Consider the following 21151-nt stretch of genomic DNA (forward strand, 5'->3'; position numbering starts at 1 on the left):
AAAGCATGTTATATACTTAAATCCTGATGAAGCAATACTCACATTTGAGTCATTGATTCACCCCAGAGACAAAGGATCAGATTTACTCCATTCATCTCCTGCTCTTAATGTTAAATTCATGCCCAAGCTATAACTCAGCAGCTCTGTGTTACTGGATTTTATACTACAGAGAAAACATCTGTTCACTTTCAAGGTTTTATTTTACAGCTGGACTGAAATGAATGAGACTTATCCTTAAATAAGCAGAACGACAGCCACTTAGAGGATGTGGAATCACGTACTGTACGTGCTAGGCAAGTTCAGATTGCACACAACTGACCAGTGGAACAGTGGCAGAGTGAACTTGGAAAGAAGCATTCAGAGAGCTCATAGGGAACAGGAGCCTTAAAAAGCTCAAGGTTAAGAATGCACGTTGCTCTACTTGCTATTAGTAGTAAGGTTTCTATTTAAAACCTAACATTAAAATAAACATAACATGAAACTTATAGCACTTTGTTTCTTGTTTTTTAAATAACCACTGTTTCAAGGGAATGGATATATTTATGAAAGCTATTTTTTATATTTACCTGGCACATCAACCATTTGCTTCTGATGCTGGGAGTGCTTGTATAGTAAATATTCTGGTTTCTCTGAACACAGCTTCATTCTAATTAACGTAAATGTTTTAAACCTATGAGCTGCCATCACAATTCCTGTAGAACATCATAGAACACTCAGCCTGCTGAGAGATGTTAACAATATTAACACAGGAGTTAGAGGGAAGACACATAAACAAACAGTATGTTTTACTCTCCCAGCCTCTCTGCACACAGTGTTTTCCAATGTCCAACCTAATGTGCATTAGTTCATGTTGTTGTTTATAGATTATGGTCACTGTATCAGAAATTTGCAGACCACAGGGCACGAGTGGAAACTGTGTAGAAGAGTATTTAAAATCAAGAATAGGAGACACTTCTTTAACTAAAAGGTTGTGAGAGTATGAGACAAGCTACCATGTGACCAATACTTTGGCTTCTTTCAAGAAAAGCCTGTATAAGATCTTTGGATCAAACTACTGACCACCAAATGTACTTTGATGGGCAGAATGGCCTCCTATCATTTGTAATTGTTTTTACGTTCAATAAATATTTTAGGAAAAATAACTTGCTTTAACTTGCTTCTAGATTTCCACTCTGATCTTCTAACTGTATTTTAATAACCAAAGTACCTAACATTTGTATTTAGATTTTAAACTCCCTTCTTAATTTGTTCAAATCTTTTCAAATTCAAAACATGAAGTTTGCATGATTTCTGACAACACAGGTCATCTGAGGCAAATAAACCAAGCAGGATTAATTATATTTGAGCCAAGTCTCTAGAGGGCTTCTGTCGCCATGCTCTTGTTTGATCTGATCAATTTGCCTGGTCTGCCAGTTATCATGTCCGAATCACAGAACTTTGTCCCACCCACTATACATACAGATGAGCCTGATTACAAATAAACAAGTTACCCAGCCCCAACAAAAACCCACACTCCCAATCTCATAAAAAATAAAGCAGAAAAAACTTCCAAATCTAAAGCACGCTGAAAATCAAGTGAAAAAAGCCTTTGTATATAAACAGTTGAAATAAAGCATGACCTCTAATTGCTTTCCGCTAAGAACAGAAAACTACTGCAAACATGCGATTCAGTGGTTTAACCACTGCCCATACACCATTCATATCTTGACTACCTTAATTGCTTCATTTTGCAAGTGATACTATCTGAACTTTGATGTCCATATAAAATTAGAAAATTGAAGAAAATTGGAATATTTGTGCTCGACGTTGATAACAACTGTTGTTCCACAATTATGCATAAATATGTCTTGGACAATTAGATGTTCGAGTATCAACAGAAATCTTTTTCTTTTCTTAAACTAGCAACTGTGTGCAGGGTTTCTGAATGAAGAACAGACGCTGCAATAACAAAAAAAAAACAAAGATTCTGTAGAACATAATCGCTGGAATTTTTTCAACACACTTTCCCTGACAGAGCAGTACAATAAAATGTAAGGGTCAGTGGTACTGAAACGAGGAAAGGCAGTTCCACTTTTTAGAATGCAAGAATGCGAGTGACCCATGTTATTATCCTTGTCTTAAGGCCTTTTTGTTCCAAATAACCAGATGCAGCAGCTATTCTTTCAGAGAAATGACTGTGGACACCTCCTTCACATTTTCCCTTTCTTTGGCATTTTCACTTCATAAAGCTGCAGTCAATGTGTTTTGTGTGTGGTGAGGAGGGACTGACACATTCCGTGGTGGTCTCAGTCACTGTCTACATTGGTGGCTCAAGTAGTCTAAGGATTAAGCCTTTGTGTCCAAAGAAAAGGTAAGAAAAGTCAGTTATTTGAGCTCAGTCAAGCTGTTGATTTTTTTCCTTAAAAAAGAAAGGCTTTGAAATTCACTCTCTCCTCTATAAATCACTACTCCCTCTCCATAGACCAGCTGCAAGAACATTCACATGCTTTCACTTCCAAGCTCACAATTACCCTCACACTCACATGAGTACACACACAAAAAGACTTCTGCTTAAGGCTTAGGACACACTAGAATAAGAAGGGCAAGCTCTGAAGAAATCATTCAGATCTGATACATGATAGAATTAGTATCACACATTTGGTGCAAACCATTCCTAACTGGTCACTTACATATACCAAAATAGTTTAAATAACCTCCATGGAACAACTTGTTGCTGCCGCACAGCAGTGATAATTTCCCATGCAAGTCAATCGGATCTCATTTTTTTTCTAAAGAAAAAAGAAACTGATGTTGGGTCAGTCATTCACGAGGTGATCCTGTGAATATGAGAGCCATGATGAGCTATGTGAAATATTTACTGGACCACAATGCCATGAGACCACACAGGCTTTGAAGGTTTTCACACGGGGCTTGTAGGCACATGACTGCTAGTGCTGTTACTAGCATCTTAGTCAGCCCACTTCCCCTTTTCTCCTCATTCACATGAAAACACTCCTGACTACTGAAGAGCCTCACTTGGCATGTCTTTAGGGGAACCATGAACCTTTGTGCATCAGACTGAGCAAAAATGCAACTTTTTATGTATGTATATGCACATATAATATAATATTTTTAAATACAAAACTTTAGAACTCTGTGCCTGTTGCCTTTTTTCCGCTTACCCTGTAAACTAAAACAATGTTCTATTATTCAGACTTACAGTCACTTTCAGTTCCATAATACTACTGCCTTAGTAACTGACCAGTATACACTGAGCTTGCAGCATCATTTTTTGTGCTTCAATTCAATGAAAGAATTAGCTCTACATGAATATGACCACATAACCACATTTGTGCCCAAAAAGCAACATTTAGAAGTTCACATTTCACTATCATTTGCATTTCTCACTTTCTTATAAAGAAAACCATTTTAGATATATATGCAAAGAAACCAAAGTAGCCTTCAGAGTGGTTAGAACAAGAGCTTTTATAATTCAGCCTCTCATGTCCATCAAAATCTTTTACGCTACGTCTGTTGTCTTCACATCCTAAAATGCTCCATTTTTAAAAGAAAAGGCAACCTAGGATTTAAAGGTCAACTACACACAAAAGCCAACTATTCATTCCAGTTTTCCTAGGTAGTTATAATTGACATTTCTTACTTTGAATGAATACAAGAAAAAAACAAAACCTTTCCATGTCTTAAATTGCTGGTAAATGCCCACTAAACTAGAATGAACAAAAATATTGCTTGGGAGAAACTACATTCTCCCACTTGAGAGAAGCACCTTATTAAGAATATTTGGTGCTCTTCAGAATGGCAAAGTGCTAACCCCAACAAAAAAGACCACTACTTAAATGCAAATCCCCCAAAGAAAAGTCTTTTCCCCACAGAGTGAGATAAACCAGTTACCACATTGTTTATTAAGCTTCACTTTACTCCCCTTGACAACCATTTAAACAATGACTGTTGGGAAATGTCCCTCAGAGAATGAACAACAATGGTAAGGATCAGTGGCTTTTCTGTCTAGCTAATACTTTATAAAAAGAGGAAAAATAGTCCTTCCTGAAAGAATTAAAGACTGTTCTACAAAAGGCACCTGCAAACAAAAATATAATGGGTAACAAACAAAAGCACTTTGTTGAAATGATGCAACCTTTGTCCTTTGCATAATAAAACTGAATTTTCTTTTAGAGGGAAAGACTACATTGTATATAAACAATGAGCAGTCATAAATATCGTACATGTTGAAGTAATTAGCTTTATTCAGAGCATAAATTGCTTTGTTTTTGACAAGCAAGTGAAAATTAGCAAATGCGTGGCACTGTACCATAAGTAAATCATAGCTTTCATCAGTGAATGGTTATGATTTTTGTGCTCTCTTAAAACAGTTATTTCTCATTTTCCATTGACCGTCTTTTTCAACTGATCAAACCCTCTTTAGAACATAGTTGCGATACTTAGGATGCTGATGCTTAATTCCTGAATTCCAAAAAATTTACAGCAGCAAAACTTTATGATAACACCTAAACTGGTGTTGTTCATTCTCTCCCCAAGAACAATTATATAATAAAAGTTATGAGCACAGTTAAGTGTGCTAACTAATCCTAACCTTACCCCTATCTTTGGGACTTTTATTATGTTTCAGTGAAAATGTAGGACCTCCCAAGAGGCCCAATTGGTATTGCTACTTCCCAAGCATAGGTTGAGCTCTCTGATCACGGGTTCGAGCCTGGGTCATGGCACTAGCCAACTGGGATTCCCCCCAAGTGGACGCAATCAAGCCAAGAGAAGTATGGAAATAGTCAGCCAGGCACACAGTTCTCATGCAACATCTGTGCCAACCAGCACAGAAATTCCGAGCAGGGCTTGACATGTGAGACAAGGGGCCCAAAGGTGGGTGCGTCAGAGAGTACACGTTCTCATTCTCTGTGTGCTTTTGTGTAGGTTGTAGATGAGAGGTGGTACAGAAACACACAGCTTGGCAATTTTAAATTTAGAAAATGTGGATTTCTCACTTTTAATCATGGAAGATTAATGTAATTAATTAACATTATATTACCATTTTCAATCTTTTATTCTAAATCTGCTTTTCATTGAAAAAGTATCTATTTGCTATTGGATATCGGATCTCTGAAATTGTATCTGTTGTAAACATAACTAACATCTAGGACTTGAACTTCTGATCTTTTCAGTCTCATGTAAGAATATTCTCTAATGGACAAATACCAGAGGACATATCAGTCTGGAAGATCCAATTGTCCTAACCACAACTGCTAGTGATCCCCTCTCATTTATGGCTGCAACACCACAGAATACTATTAAAAATTAAGAAGTAAAAAAAGTATTTGGCATTGACTGTAAATGTTTTTCTAATACACATTAAGGAAAACTGTCCAGGTCACTGAATATTAAACACACGATTGAAATGCCTAAAAAATGTAGTATCTCCATATTATGGGAAGAAAACTAGATATTCCATAAGACTGATTCATTCATATTAGCTAAATCTGTTAATTTTACTACTAAATCAGAAAACTGATACCACTATACAAACACGTTTCTTCTATGACAGAATTGCCATTAAGATTTCAACTTGAAACTTTTTAAAAGTGGCCTTCTGTAAGACTATTTTTTCTACCCATTATGTAGTGTATGATTAAAATCGAGAGGCAAACTGCACAAAAAGCCTCTGTGAATATGATCTTTTGTGCTTCTATCATTTAAGAAGGCTTTTGTTCCCTGTGAGATTTGTATCTGCCACAAACATCACTCGTTTATTGTTAAGAAAGTATTAATTTTCATCCAGGCTTTGTTCTTTTCTTTTACCCAAACCAAGGAACCACGCCTGCTTCTATACTTCTGATTGTGCTGCAAACATTCCCTCCTTTGTGGTAATAGGTGCATGAGCTGGCTCATCTTCATGGTCTTTCATGAGAGATGATTGTTTCTGTACTGTGGTGGCTTTCTGTAACATTACCTGGACGTGTGCCAGAGTGCCCTAGGGCAGCAGGACAAGGAGCAAGGATCTGCTGAAAGGACAGAGGGAAGCAGGACTCTAGGACTCTCCTATGTAAGTTAATGAGAGCACTGCTAACTTTTGCTTTGGTGTATTATTAAATTGCAGCCACACCCTCTCTTGATGTGCTGACACTTTTATTAAACCAGTGCTGCTGCTCTGTCAGGCGAGCTGGTAATCCTGAAGTAATTGTTTTGAGATTGCAGGGCCATGTCCACAAAGCAGACCCAGCCATCCATGAAATGGCCTCACAACATATAGATAGCATTGAGGCTGCAGAGGTGCTGCCTTACCTGCACGAAGTCCACAAACGTGAAGGGCAGCTGGCTGTCCAAATGACCAATGTCCTTGGAGAACCTATTTAGGATTCGTCCTAAGAGACAGAACACAAAAACCAATACATGAAATGAAGCTGCAGGTGCTTTTGTAACCTTGGAACACCACAGATTTTTAAAGCAGTGTACTGCTGTAATGGATTGTGATTAATCTTTCTTCCATCTATTCAAGCTGTTCTCAAAATTAATAAAAATATCACGTATAATAAGAACACAACATGTACTGGCAAAAGTGAAATGGTGTTCATGCAACTTGTGCAGAATTGTAAAATATTAAGGCTCGTACAAATGGTAGAATCACAACATAAAAAAAAGATCATTTACATGTTTTACACTGCATTTTTCAATGATAGCTTAGACATTGCATCCTTCTATTAGAGAATGATATTTGATCAAGAGGTTTTACTGGATTCTAAAAGATATGGGTAGAAAATGCTAATGGAGGATATCTGCCCATGACATTTCACAGGTTGACTGCTACTAGGGACTCCAGTGAAACCCAGGCAATTCACAATTGAAGTATAAGACCTTAAGACAGGAGTGCTCAAATTCCTCAAGTAGGAACTTCCTGTCCAGCAGGTTTAATAGGTCTCTGCACATCTCTAGCTTCTTAAGAACAAAGAAAGGCTTCAACTTGTTCAATGCACAAATAATGAGTTCAATTAGTTAATTAAAGGCTAAGTTGAAATGAAGTCCAGAAACCCTCTGGCCCTCCAGAACTGGAGTAATGAGCCCCCTGCCTTAGGTACTGTACAATGCGGGGAACTACAGTTCAGCAGAGCTGCATAGCTATCTAAAGGTCGTTTGTGTAAGTTTTTTTTTTACTTCTCCTGCCTTTGTATTTACAGTATGATATAATTACACTGTCCACAGTTGCAACTCCACAAATTCAACTTAATCACTAAATTTATCATTTGCAGGGTTTTTATTCTCAAAATAATTAATCAATTCAATGGGAATTAATCACACTTGCCTAAGTGGTTGTCACAGGAATTGTATGTATACATTCAGGCCTATCGAATGGTCAAACAGTGAGCCATATCTAAATTAAACAATGATTCATTAAACTCCTTTTATTATACATAGCCTGCCCTACTGTGAACTGAATACATCTGAAAACCTTTTGTGTGAAGACAATAAGGGACCAAAACCTCAATACCTACCATTCTTTTATAACTGGCTATGTCAATGAGTTTAATTGGGTTAGCTAGAATGTGCTCAGGTGTTCATTATCCACTTTTGGTTTTGCAGGTGTTCCATCGGCACTTTATTGTGTGTCCTTTAGAAACTTTGTTTTAATCCAGATCCAAAAGCACATAAGATTATACCACACCTGCACTGAAATGTTTACCACTTGGGTCCTAATCACAGTGCCCAAAGCCACAGTGAGCAAAGTATGCACGCAAGACAGGTTCTGATATCTTTCAGCCTGTAAGACTGCTTCAGTTGTAGACCGAGTGTATTTATGGTTTTCTCCATCTTTTGAGGGCAAGTAAATGTTAAGGTTTCCCCGAAAAAACTCACGATATAGAATGTGGTTTACTAATGAGCATATGAACCATGGAAACAAGTTGCTACGTGAAGCTAACTTGCTCGCCAGTCACCTCTGGGGATGGTGGAAAGGATACATGTGAAACTGGTTTAGTAGAATCACTGTAGTCTCAAACTCTCCTCAACCCACATCACAAAGCCACAGTGCATTGGAGCGTAATTTGGAATGACTCAGCAGTGACACCCTGGGGAGATCCACCACACCACTGCTCAGCGGTCAGGTTTGGGTAAAGCTATGCTTTCATAGTGGTGAGAATTAGCTCTTCTGATGCCTGATGAAACTGCTCCTGTCTGCTAATCTAAAACTTCATCCTGACAACAAATTACTAAAAAGTGAATTGGGAACTATTTAAAAAAAACACGTATGCAGGTTCGCAAGCAAAGAATGAACACACTGGTATTTTTTGTCAATAGAAATATCTATAGATATCAGTGATCCGTTTATTATAAACCTATTTAAAAATAAATTTAGCTATGTGATTTGAAGATGCTTTTATTATTCAATTAAAATGATACACTAGTTTTGCCTCTTCAATCCGAGAAAGAAATTGCTTTACTTTCAAGTTGGGATTTCAGTTTCATGGATGGGAATGTGATATTTAAAATCATGCTACTACAGAAGTACAAACAATTTGAGAACAACACCACAAACATACTGTAATTTCATGTTTCTCAAAGATCAGAAAAGGAAATGTGTTTGTTGTTTTCATTCAGCAATGTATGTTTCCTACTCCAGCCACCGTACTACTTACATCTTTTGTTTTCTAGTGAAGACACTAAAACGATTGCCAAGACACATAACATGCCAAGACGGAGAAGTTACATGAATTGTTGGAGACGAAAAGGGCAGGTTATCAGTATTACTTTAGAACACTCCTGCTATCAAAATTACACTATATAAATTTAAGGTGTGCTGCCATTATTTTGACATAACCTTAATGTCTTTTTTATTACTTTTACGATGCTAAGATTATACGATAGAGTCATTAGGTTTACAGCTTGTTTCCTTATCATACAGCCAAAAAAGTATCACACACACATATATTATAAATACTTAGATAATATACTGATAAGAAGGGACAGGTACTGACTTTTTTCTTAAGAAACGTGCTGCCTTAAAAAGTCTGTGAGCAGATGCTTGCATTATGTGGCAAATCTGACGTTCTGGAAATTTAGATATGGCAGTAAGCATGTCAAGAAGTTCAATGATAAAAGTCAACTGACATAAAAAAAACTGTTGACTGTTACAATGTGTTGTCAAGGCAGCGGCCTCAAAGTTATATTCCTGAGTTGGCGCTGTTGCCACCTTGAAGATCATAGTACATCACTCAGTGGAGGCCCCTGTAATTACGGTCTTTAAACTGTATAAGCAGCTTAGTGTTTCCTGATGGCATCTACTTACTGACTCTTCAAAATGTCCCCCAAAACCACCAAGATCAGTATGTCAAACAATCAAGAGAGTCTTTCAACTCACATCACGCCATCAGATCATTTCCATATAACCACAAGAGTGTTAGAAGACTGCCTCCACTGGGACAGATATGAAGGTACTGCAAGTTGTATTGTTAAAAAAAAACAGGTGTCCAGGAAACCAGTATGATCAGACATTAAGACTAACTCGATTAACAGCAGGATTTCACAGATAAGTATAGTACCATTATAATAGTACTGTACTACTGAATTCTGTATGTTTCAAAAAAAGTATCGGGTATGTTATCAATTAATCTCAACTGTTTAGATAGCTTTCCTGATTAAATGTAAAACCCTCTTCATCACTACTTCTTCTATATATTCCATTAAACACTGAAAATATTCAATTCTGTCACTTCACAGCAAGATGCACTTCACTTGAATTTAAATTTTATTTTATTTTTAAGGTTTGGGTTTTAAACTGCCAAGAAATGATTCTGTTAACCATGGTTCAAATGTATTGTGGACTTTAAAGTTACAATCTTCCTTTTCTGTAAGTATTTTTAAGGTTGTCAACAATACATCATTTTCACCCAGTATAGCACTTTGCTCTCTGGTATTTAAACACAAAATTCTTCCAATCTACTCAAATTATGTTTTTCATGGTCTCCCTGCCTCCAAGTTACATTGTATAACATTCATAGCTCTTATTCCGTTTTCTCTTAGGATACACATTCATAAAATCTGTGCCAAGAAACATAAATGCTTTGTTCACCTGTCTGACAAAATATGCCTGTGATATACATTACAGATATGCAGTTACACAAAGGGTCTTACAGTATGAAAATGCCCGCAAGGGAAAAATCTTACGAATATGGTTTCCATCAGCACTGATCAGCAACAAATGTATTATGTTTGATATGGATGCTATATAGACATTTCAGAAGCTCTTCTGCTTTAGTATTTAAGAATTTTTCACGGACTCTGTGTCCAAGTGTGATTTGCACCATTTTTTTGTAAAAAGAAATACCAGATCCGCCTGGCTTTGGTTGCTCCTTGGGTCATCAAATTAAACACCTACGTTACATGATATAAGGTTTATAAAATTAACAGTGGGATCTTTCTTTAACAAATTCTGTCCAAAATGCAGTTCGCAGCAAAGATCTTGATACACTTTGAGGCTCGCAGAGACGCACTACATGTTGCCAATTCCAATAGCTTGAACCACTCGCCATCGGGATGCTGATTTGCCAGCACCCTGCAAAATAGCTCCCAGAATTTTTTATTCTGGTTTAATCACAAAGGCCGATTGAGGGAGGACGTGGACAGTAGGAGTCAGAGGCACTCACCTGTGTTTCCTGGATCCCAACAGACATTGCTCTAATTCCCCACAGAGTGCACCTTGCTGTCAATACTAATACATTATAAATCGATTATTTATGGTGCCTGGTTGAGGTCCCTCCAATCTTTTTTTTTTCTTTTATGCAATTAAACTGTCTAACCACAGAGCAGTGGGGAGTCATGTCTTCTATACTCCATGTACATAGTCCTTTTTCATATATGAATTTTATTTTAACTTACATCTTTCGATAATTTTATAACCAGATATTCAACAAAGACATGTAGAACTAAAAATATTTTGTTAATATTTCAAAATATTTTAAACAATAATTATAAAAGAAATGGTATAAAAAATAGGGAGAATATCAATGGGAGCCCATCTTGCCCACTTAAAAACTCAGAAGATTATCCAGGTAATTAATCAATGGATGAGAAAGGAAAATTCCAAGTGTCATAAAAGGCCTTTAGCTTTAGCTCTGAAATATGGTTATTTTGGGTTTGTGGCAAACACAATGCTAGAAATGCAGGGCTGGAACAATGGCAGTTTTTATACCAAAGAGACATTGCTGCCTTGTAGGTACAATTAAATGAATTGTCATTTTATTTATAATGCCTACTTTTTAATTATGATAAACTCTTAATCTTAACAATTCTCCATGTGGATGGTATGCATAAATAATACAGACATTTTTATAATGAACCAAATTCAAAGATAATCATTGTCCTACATTACAACTGCAGTTGTTACTGTAGTTGTAATGGGAAGTTTGAAAAAAAAAATCAACAACAATCATCAACAATGTGGAAATTCAAGTTAAGTACCATACTTGAGCCTTATCAATATAAAAACTAGTCTCAGATCAGTTGGAGTTCATGGTTAGAGAATTAGGTATCCTACCTTTTATAAAATAATGACTCAAATTTATTGAACCAATACATGAAATGGGAGAGTAACATTTGCTTTACCAAAGGTAAGCACGAATGGTTTATAGACAACTTTATACAAGAGTCAGCCACAGCTTTAAGATGGACTACAAACCACCTCCACCTTAGACCTTAGTTATATTAGGAGTCCCTTTTAGATAATAAAAAACATACTGAGACAACCAAACTTCCAGTTTCAAGAACCTATTCTTTATTCAAAGTTTTAAGAAGTCTAAGCATAAAGCTTCTGTAATATATCTGACAAGGGGAGTTCCTCATCTAATTGCCCTTATTGTACAATGGTAACTGATAGCAAAAGAACAGCAATCAGATAGCACTAACTGTTAAACTTTTTTACAACCCTATAAAACTAAATAATGCTTTATTAAAAGTGTAAGAGCTCCGCCTATAAACCTCTTTTTATGTGTCACACCCAGATAAGTGATGAGGTACACATACTTAATCTTCTAGAATAAAAAGGAATTAAAAACGATGTTTGCTCTAAACATAGAAGCAAAACAAACCTTAATCACTCCACCTACTCTAAATATCAAACATACCCAGTGTTTGAACACCCTTAATTTATATTTAGTAGGTTATTATGTGGCCATTATGACTCATTATGGTTGATACAACCTGTCTTCATGCTTTCAATTCTTAAGCAGAACAGATAATTCACAATTACACATTTATGTAATTATCAATGGATTATGAATTTAAAGATGTGAGCTATAGAAAAGAAAGAAAAGTCCAAATCCAAAAGCTAAAAACCAATTCAGCAATCGATTTAGGCATTATTATCTCAATATAAAACAAAACACTTTATAACAATGACATTTTTTGTTTCTTTTTCTATATTAAAAGAGCCAAAACAGCTTTCAAGCAGATCCTGATCTTTTTAATCATATTTTTCAAGAAGACAATCTGTTAAATATCTATCCATCAATTTTTTAATCTTCCAATTCAGGGTTGCAAGGGAGCCTGAGCCTATCTTGGCAAGCAATGGGCACAAGGCGGAGCACACCTTGGATGGGACACCAGTCCATCACAGGGCACACATACACAAACGCACACAATCACACGAAGGGCCCACTTTCCCAAAAGCCAGTTAGTCTACCAGTATGTATTTGGGCTGTGGGAGGAAACAGGAACACCCAGAGGAAACCCACGCAAACACGGTGAGAACATACAAACTTTATGCGCATAGCACCCCAGGTCTGCAACTAAACCCAGAGCCCAAGCATTGCAAGGCAGAAATGGTAACCACTGTGCCACCATGCCCCCCATCTGCTAAATATTTAGAAGGAAAATTGGAAAGGAAATTCTGATCTTACCTTTAGTGTTTATTTGCTCAAACCCTGGTTTTAGTGTTTATTCACTTTTAAGATTGTGTCAGCCTGCCTACTCACGTCTGTCCAAACAGCAACAACCTACTAAGCTAATGAAACTATCAAACACTTCAGATACAGTCCTTAGGGCAAATTCAATTTTATTTGCTCAGTTCTACCGTACAAATATTTTACAGTGTCCAAGATCTAGAGCAAACAATTTTTATTACAATATTATTATTTGAATTTTTTGTCTTGGTTCACTGTTCATTGATATGCCTCCCCCCTGCAAATTCATAGTTACACCTTAAGAAAAGATTAACTTCAGACCGATTCTGAAATCCTTTTTGCTGCCCTTGGCAGTCTAATGTAACCTACTGCAAAGCCTTACTCCTGTTCAAGGTATGAAAGGGTTTTGTTTTTAAATGGTACATGTTATCATCTATTTTTCATGCACATGTTTGAGGGTTCTAAGTAAAATAATGTTAGTTCTCTCCCTTTTTCCTTTTATTGTCAGAAATTCTAGCTCACCTGTAGTCCAGTTTATGGCAGGGTACATGCAGCTAGCTGACCCTAAGCTCTACTACAGCTGTACCTCACTAAAGTTTTTCTGAGTCAAGTGAAGTGGTATATTAGAAGCTAGTTATAACAAAGAAGACGTAGAGTGTGCCAACTGATTATAAGAGAGTTTCAATTTCTAAATTATACAACGGTAACATTTTTTAGGTTTCTAGGTTTAGAATTGCATCACATGTAATGTAAAAAAGCAGAATATCGGGTGATTAAAATGTAGCCATCATTTATCTCAATTTCCTCTTTATTAGTTTTCAGCCTGGTTATAGCAATACTGTTGAAATAAGGTATGCTACTGAATATACACACTTACACCAAGTGCTTTAAAATGCAACAAATGTTATTGGTTCCAGTACTCATTTGTTGCATTTGTAATTCCTCTCTGTACATAAATATTAATATGCTCTCTTGCTTTAGCTTCCTAAATGAAAAACAGCTTTAACTAAACAAAATAATCATGTCTTAATAAATTATTCTTCCCTTAAGAACCAGCTATTGTTTACATATATAAATATACATAATTAAATGGAGTACCTGCTGTACTAACTAAATTTATTATAGAAATTAACTACGTTTTAGAACATAGGAAATGTACCAGGCCAGTACATAAACCAAGACTGGCATTGTAATATATTGTATATATTTTTTGAAAACACTGTTAGAAAACTTTTACCAAGCAAGCAGAAAATCTTTAAGGTTTCCTGGCAAAACATTGTCCAAGGTTATGGTAACTGTCCCATATACAAACTGCTTGTAGATATACACATACAGTACAAATCAGACAAAGGATAATTTACAGTATACGCACATACAGATCAGACAAAAGATAGTTTAAGGAAAAATCCATGTAAACATGGCATGAAAATGACCCTTTTATCTGTCAGATGTAAGCCACTATTGGGACAATGTAAACAGGGTATACGATGTGACTATTAAAATTATTCAGGGTTCAATATTAATAATGGCAATTTTTTTAAAACATTATATTAAAGTGTATCCCATAGAAATGAACATATTTCAGGAAGAAAAAGAAGAACATGAATCTTTAGAAGATTTTCTGTATATATTCATACCTATCTACATATTTTTTAATGTAATAGGAAACATCATCTTTTTAATTAAAAAAACAAATATCAACATAGAAAGCACTATGAATATAAGAATATCGACATCTTTTCATGTTCAAACAGTTATAAAGAAGTGTGTTTACACAATTACGGTATGTTTCACAACAAACTTCAGTAGCAATGCAAGGAAATTTAAATCTTGTTTAAGCCATCTATCAATAAAAGGATGCCCTCTATTGGTAAAATAAAAGAAGCACAAGCATACACCAACAGCTTTCCCAAAGAAAGTAACTCATCACAAATCACACATTTTTAGATTTTTACACCAGTTTCACATCATATGCACCTACTAGACAAAGTAAGCAAAATCTGAAATACAGGTTTCTGAATTACAAAGTATCTGGAATTGTATTTCTTATGTTAAGGAATAATCATGATTTTCCTTAATTATGTGTTTCTTACATTAAATTCAGATATAACAGAGTTATTACTTTAAGAAAGAAGAACTCTGAACTGCCTGATCTAAACATAGTTGGCTATAGTCTTAACCCCCAGTGCCTCAAAACTTAATTTAGATGTACTATTTGGCAGACTCTTGTTTTACATTTTTCCATCAAAAACTATTTCCAAGATGAAGTGATTTTTTTCAACACAGAAAAAAGAGAAACTTTGTTACATTCAGATTAGACTTCTGAAATTGAATACTGTCCGGTAGACCTAACCACACTATATTAAGACTTCAGCTTGTACAAAATGCTGCTACACATCCCCTAACAAAATTAAAATAAAAATGAGCACATAAACAAGATACTAAAATTGGAGTTACATTCCAATAGCAGACAGATACTTCTTGTTGTTTTCGAAACTTTGTAAGAAAACCATGTATTCAAATATACAAACTGCACTTATCACACGTCAACCTGACTTATAACATTTGACAAAGTCACTTACCGATGGGATTTACATCAAAGAACCTCACTGGAGCCCTGAGTATAGACTGGAACATGTGGTTGTGCAGGGTCTGTGCTGCATTAATGAGGAGTTTAAAAAACAGCACACTTCGGACAAATCCAAAGAGTACTGTGCCTATTGTCAAACCTAAAATAATGGGAAAATATAAGAATAATACAATTTTATGAGCGCTTTTCGAGAAACCAGAGGATTGTAAAACAGCACCCAATACACACCAGAAACAAAAAGAAAAGTGAAAAGGTGCGGCACGTTAACTTACTGAAACCAAGAATTCTAAAGTACACATTAAACACTTTAATAAAAAGATTAACCTTATGACACTATGCAATAAAATGCAGAGGTCAGATACAGCCTTCTTCAGACTAATGATGAAAAGACTAATGATTTTGTAGACATGGGCCAGCATTTCAACGAAAAAAAAACACTGGGAGGTTACTCATCCCTGACATCCCCTTCAGTGATCTATAAAAACAGCATGGGAAGACTAAAGATGTCTTGGCATACAGGTTTTCTTTTCAGATGGATATATGAAGTGGTTTCTTAAATCATTATGCTGTAACTACTTACAAAACTAGGAGAACTTGCACAACAGATTTTAGGTGAAGTCATTTTCACATTAATAATTTCATTGTCTATACTTCATTCTATGCAGGGGGACTAGAAGCATTTCAAGAAGAGTAGGTAAGTTTCCCCTAAGAGGCTGTATTGCCCACAATCATCACTGAGCACAGCAGAATCATGATGTGTAAAAGAAAGTCCATTAAATCTATTAGAAACTTTGACTTCAATGAAATTAAACAATGGATTTACAGTTGTGAGTATACAAACGTGACAGTAAAAGGAACACAAATTGCAAGAGCTTTCAACAAAGGTGCTCATTAGTCAAACAGCTTGAAACATTTTTTTTGCTAACGATAAGCCTCTCTTTGCATATATACAAAAATAGGCCTGTGTCCTGGATGATGAAAACGGCTGACTGTCAATCTTCATTATTCAATTTGGTCTCTCAAAATGGTGTCCAGTAACACAAAACATGTTCAAACACAATTTGGACCTAAATAAACATAATTGAAAAACTTTCAAGAAGCAAAAGGTACAGGCATATAGGAAATACAATATATACCTGTTTTTCAGCACCTCCAGTGCCTCAAAACTTAATTTAGATGTACTATTTGGCCAACTCTTGTTTTACATTTTTCCATCAAAAACTATTTCCAAGATGAAGTGATTTTTTTCAACACAGAAAAAAGAGATTTTATTGCCTTCAATATTTTTTTTTCTCACAGCTGTGCATGAATAATGACACACTCACTGTAACTTACCTGCGTAAACTCCTAAGTAACAGCCAAGGTCCAACTGCTGAGTTTCATTGTGCACATCCTGAATAGTCTCACTAACATTTAGTCTCTCCTGTTCAGAAGCCCTATACATCACAAAAGAATCAAAAAGTAGAAGGTCAAACAAAGTAATGTCTCAGTTAATAACCAGGAAGAATAAAAACACAGAGCCCAGAGAAAATTCATGAACTCCACTACACATATATGTAGTAGGGAAATGGTTGTTAAAAAAAGAGGACAAAAGCTAAAATAGTCATTTTGGATATCATTATAATATCAGTATTTTGTATCACAATTGCTGTAGAAAAAATATTTCATTTTGCTCTTTTTTTTAACCACAATACAGTATGTTTCTTCTTAACTTTTCCATTTGGTATATGGTGTAGCAAAGGAAATATACATGAGTAAATGAAAAACTAAAGGATCTGGGTTTTTACAGGAATATAATTAATTATAATATTACAGGAAATCATGTGATAATATCTCTTAAAAGGTTAATTCTCAAACTAAATGCTACAGAAATCAAAGATAATCAAGATCAAGAACTGTTTAAAACACAGAAAACAGAAATCTTAAGGGTATAACCTCTAAGTGGTAAGCTGCAGGGATCATTTTTACGCCAGCTGCACTTAAAGAACTACAACAATTTAGATTCTTAACAGAAAACCAGTTGACTAACTTTGTAGATGAAAAACTATGGAAAGTGGTAAAGAAAACAAAGCAACAGCAAATGACTTCCAAAAAGAATTTCAGCTACGGAAGAGGCAAGTGGAAATTTAACATGGAGTGCAAAATGGTTAATACAGAAAATAAAAACATACAATTTTACAAACATACAAGTTTTATGTATGTGATTCTACACAGCATGAATCTACAAATGAAAGAGAACTTGGTTTCCTTACCAAGACTATGTAGATAAGTGATGAACATACCAACAGAATGCTTGGTATGACTATAATAATATCCTTATACTAATATAGTGTTTTTCTGGAAGCTCCACTCAAAGCGCTTTACAGGTAATGGGGACTCCCCTCTACCACCACCAATGTGTAGTCCAACCTGGATGATGCGACTACAGATTGATTGAAAGCTAGTGCCAGTTAGAATGATGCATTATTTAATCAGTATGACAGCAATGCTGAAACATTAAGTAACTTAATAAAGAAAACAAATGTTAGAGAATAATGTATAAATCTTCATGTTTTTTTAATTTGAAAAAGTAATTTAATTTGCATGCAGCCTCACAGTAAAACAGCAGTGTGAAGTATGTATAAAATCTGAAAAACGTCTGGATCTGTGTCATGGAGAAAATTGTTGGTCAGGGAAAATGGAGATTCTGTTCTGAGCCACATTCCCCAGAAGGCAGTAGGGAATGAGCTGCGGCCCTCAGTCATGTGACTGGTTGTGAGAAGTAGAGGCTTTCTGGATTGGTTTTGATCTGCTGCCTAATGTACAGAGAGCAGATTCTGTGTGCAGCCTCACCAGAAAAAATGACCAATCTGAGAGGTTATATTTTTGAAAGAGTCTCAGAGTGAGACTTTTTAAAAGCTGTTTAAGAAGGAGCTCAGCTTCCTGGTTATTAACTGTATGTAATCTGATTTGGACTTTGAGCCCATTTGAGCCCAAGAGTAGTTTAAGATTAAGTGGACAACCCCTATGTCTATGTTAGTGCACTGCAGTGACCACACTCTGAGTAAAATGGAATGTGAACCTTAAAGCTGATGCTTCTTACCAATAAGATAGCCACCAGTCCTGAAGGACATACATTGCCTACAAAAAAGAAGAAAAAAAAACAACACATTGTCTTTTATGCTTTGAAGTATGCATTAAACATGGCCACATTCTCTTATAAAGTGACAACACTTTAATTGTGAATTTGTAATATGAGAGGTGCTTTTCAGTGACATCACAACAGCTCATATATATTTGATTATACTTGTATTTAAATATAGAGTTGCAGAGCTCAAATTTACCTTATTGCAAATAAGAATTCAAGACTTTCTGCTGTACTCTTAAGCATCATTCTTAGGGGTGAAAATCTAAATTTAAATCAAACTGTATCAAGACCATTGTTGACTTAGTGGTTTACCATTTAAATTAGCATAAAATGTTTCAGTTCTTTTTCACGTTTTCCTTTCAAAATTCAAAGTCAGAATTTAATCCCTTTTTCCCCACTTCAAATCAAACATAAGCAGATAGAGAAACTGAAAATCATAAACAAAGAGCCTTTATGCATACTGTGGCATATTACCCTGCAGAACAATATATTAGGCAACTAATAAACTGAACAGAAATATTTATATCATATATCATTAACAAACACTATGTTCAATTTATAACATCACATACCTTTACTACAGTCTCTTAAAAAACTGAAGCAGAAAGGAATTATGAAATCACAGGGACAACTTTGTCCCAAGAGCCACTCACTGTCCCAATTACAGTGAAGCGTACTTCATCAAAAGTTTAACTTTTGCAAAATATCCTGCTGCACAATAAAACGGGAATACACATGCACTAATCTGGAAATGGTTCAATAGGAATTTAGTGGAAATGGTTGTGTCTTTTAAATTTTAAATAGTACATACACATGTGTACCGGGCAGCCAAGTAGAACAGACATCTTTCATATTTGGTATCACATAAAAGCTGCACACCTGGCAAAGTTAACTTAAAGAACGTCTTCAATTGATTAACAAATCACTGTGTGAGAAAGCTGGCTAGCAGAAGAACCACAAAGAGGAAAAAAGATGCATATATGACAAAAAAGATGTTCTAACCTTGGTGGGGGGAATGCACTGGAGGAAGAAGAATAATTATTTTATACTAATTATACAGTATACTAATTTTACTAATTTTTACTAATACTTATTTCACAACCCCAATTATGGTTATAAAACATGATAGGTTTATGATAAGATAGGGTATAGGACATTATCAGTTCAGTTTTTGAGGCTTTAAAACCACATCAAAAGAAAGATGAGATGCAACCAGATAGAACTCTTGTATAGGAACCTATAGTCACTCACCTGTGCTAAGACATTGAGCAGGACCAGAATGAGAAGAACTAACATATGGGCTCCAGCCGCAAAGTACTTCCAGTAGACTTTAACACCGATCGTCCCCTCAGAGCGAGTTTCTTCAGCGAAGGCCATCTGCACATGCTCTACCTGAAAAAAAGAACCCTGACGAAATTACCAAAAGCTAATCACAGAATGGCAGCAACATCTTCCATTACACTAAGATATTTACACATTGACACATAGCTTCCAGAAAATGCAGGGACGCAATAAAAAAAGCAAAACAATGTTAGGCTGCACAGTTAAAAGTGTAGAATTCAAGCCAAGGGATGTTATAGTAAAATCGCATAACGCACTAGTTAAGCCTCATTTAGAATGTCATGTACAATTGTGGTCACCGTGCTACAAAAAAAGATATTGCTGCTCTGGAATCAGTCCAGAGAAGAGCATCCAATTGCAAGCTGGGACTTAACAGAATATTCTGCGGTTGCACCTGTGTCGTCTGGTTGGAAACACCAGATAACACAACCAGATGACAAAAATGGAATACACTGAAGTGCATTTAAAACCAAGAACAGGAGCCACTTCTTCACCTGAAGACAGATACCCAGACATGTGGTTGAAGCCAATACTTTGCCTACCAACAAGAAACAGCTGGATAAGATCCTTAGATCAACTAAGTACTTGCTGCCAAACAGGCTAGATGGGCCAAATGAACCCCTCTCATTTTGGAACCTTTATAATGTTATTGCCTCCATGTATAAAATACAAGTAATTTATTGAATACATCAAGATCTGGAACTCAAAGTGTACAAGAGCCATTTTAGTAGTGAAAGTCACATATTATTTTCCTAATTAGCAATTTCCAAATTATAATATATTTTAAGTATTTATTAATGACATGACGTATTATAAAAGATAAGTTGAAAGTGTAATGAATAACAAACAGCAAATTTAAGAACAAAGACCAAAGGTGAAACAACACTTGTGACCAGATAACTCAATTAGTAAATGTGTCACTATACACAAGTGTAGTGAGAACTTTAACAAGTCTTAGAAAACTTAAGAAAAAGTTAAAAAATATTTTCATATCAATATAAAAAAAATGCTCTTTACTGTACTTTGAAACGTTAAAAAAATCAATATTGCCCTCTAGTGTCAGACGGCAGTAAAGCAGACAAAACACATCTAATTCAATTTCTTGGTTAAAGTGTCAATTTTCATGAGCTTTCTGATATTCTTCAGTATATATCTCTGATGCTAGTTGGTTCATGGTTTTCCAATATATCCTAGTAG

The 21151-nt window shown here is 35.5% G+C and overlaps 1 protein-coding gene across 1 annotated transcript in view; it reads right to left on the reverse strand.

Moving 5' to 3' along the window:
- The window catches only part of abcc4 (ATP binding cassette subfamily C member 4 (PEL blood group)), an 83741-nt gene that overhangs the window by 30421 nt on the left and 32169 nt on the right, over positions 1-21151 (reverse strand). Inside the window, exons 16-20 of the mRNA XM_088603653.1 lie at positions 19865-20005; positions 18569-18606; positions 16822-16922; positions 15479-15625; positions 6292-6371 (exon numbers count right to left, since the gene is read on the reverse strand). Coding sequence (XP_088459779.1) covers positions 6292-6371; positions 15479-15625; positions 16822-16922; positions 18569-18606; positions 19865-20005 — 507 coding nt within the window. The remainder of the gene's footprint in view (positions 1-6291; positions 6372-15478; positions 15626-16821; positions 16923-18568; positions 18607-19864; positions 20006-21151) is intronic.

The sequence above is a fragment of the Lepisosteus platostomus genome, chromosome 2, assembly GCF_059453375.1.
Source record: "Lepisosteus platostomus isolate fLepPlt1 chromosome 2, fLepPlt1.hap1, whole genome shotgun sequence".
In the NCBI taxonomy this organism is placed as follows: Eukaryota; Metazoa; Chordata; class Actinopteri; order Semionotiformes; family Lepisosteidae; genus Lepisosteus; species Lepisosteus platostomus.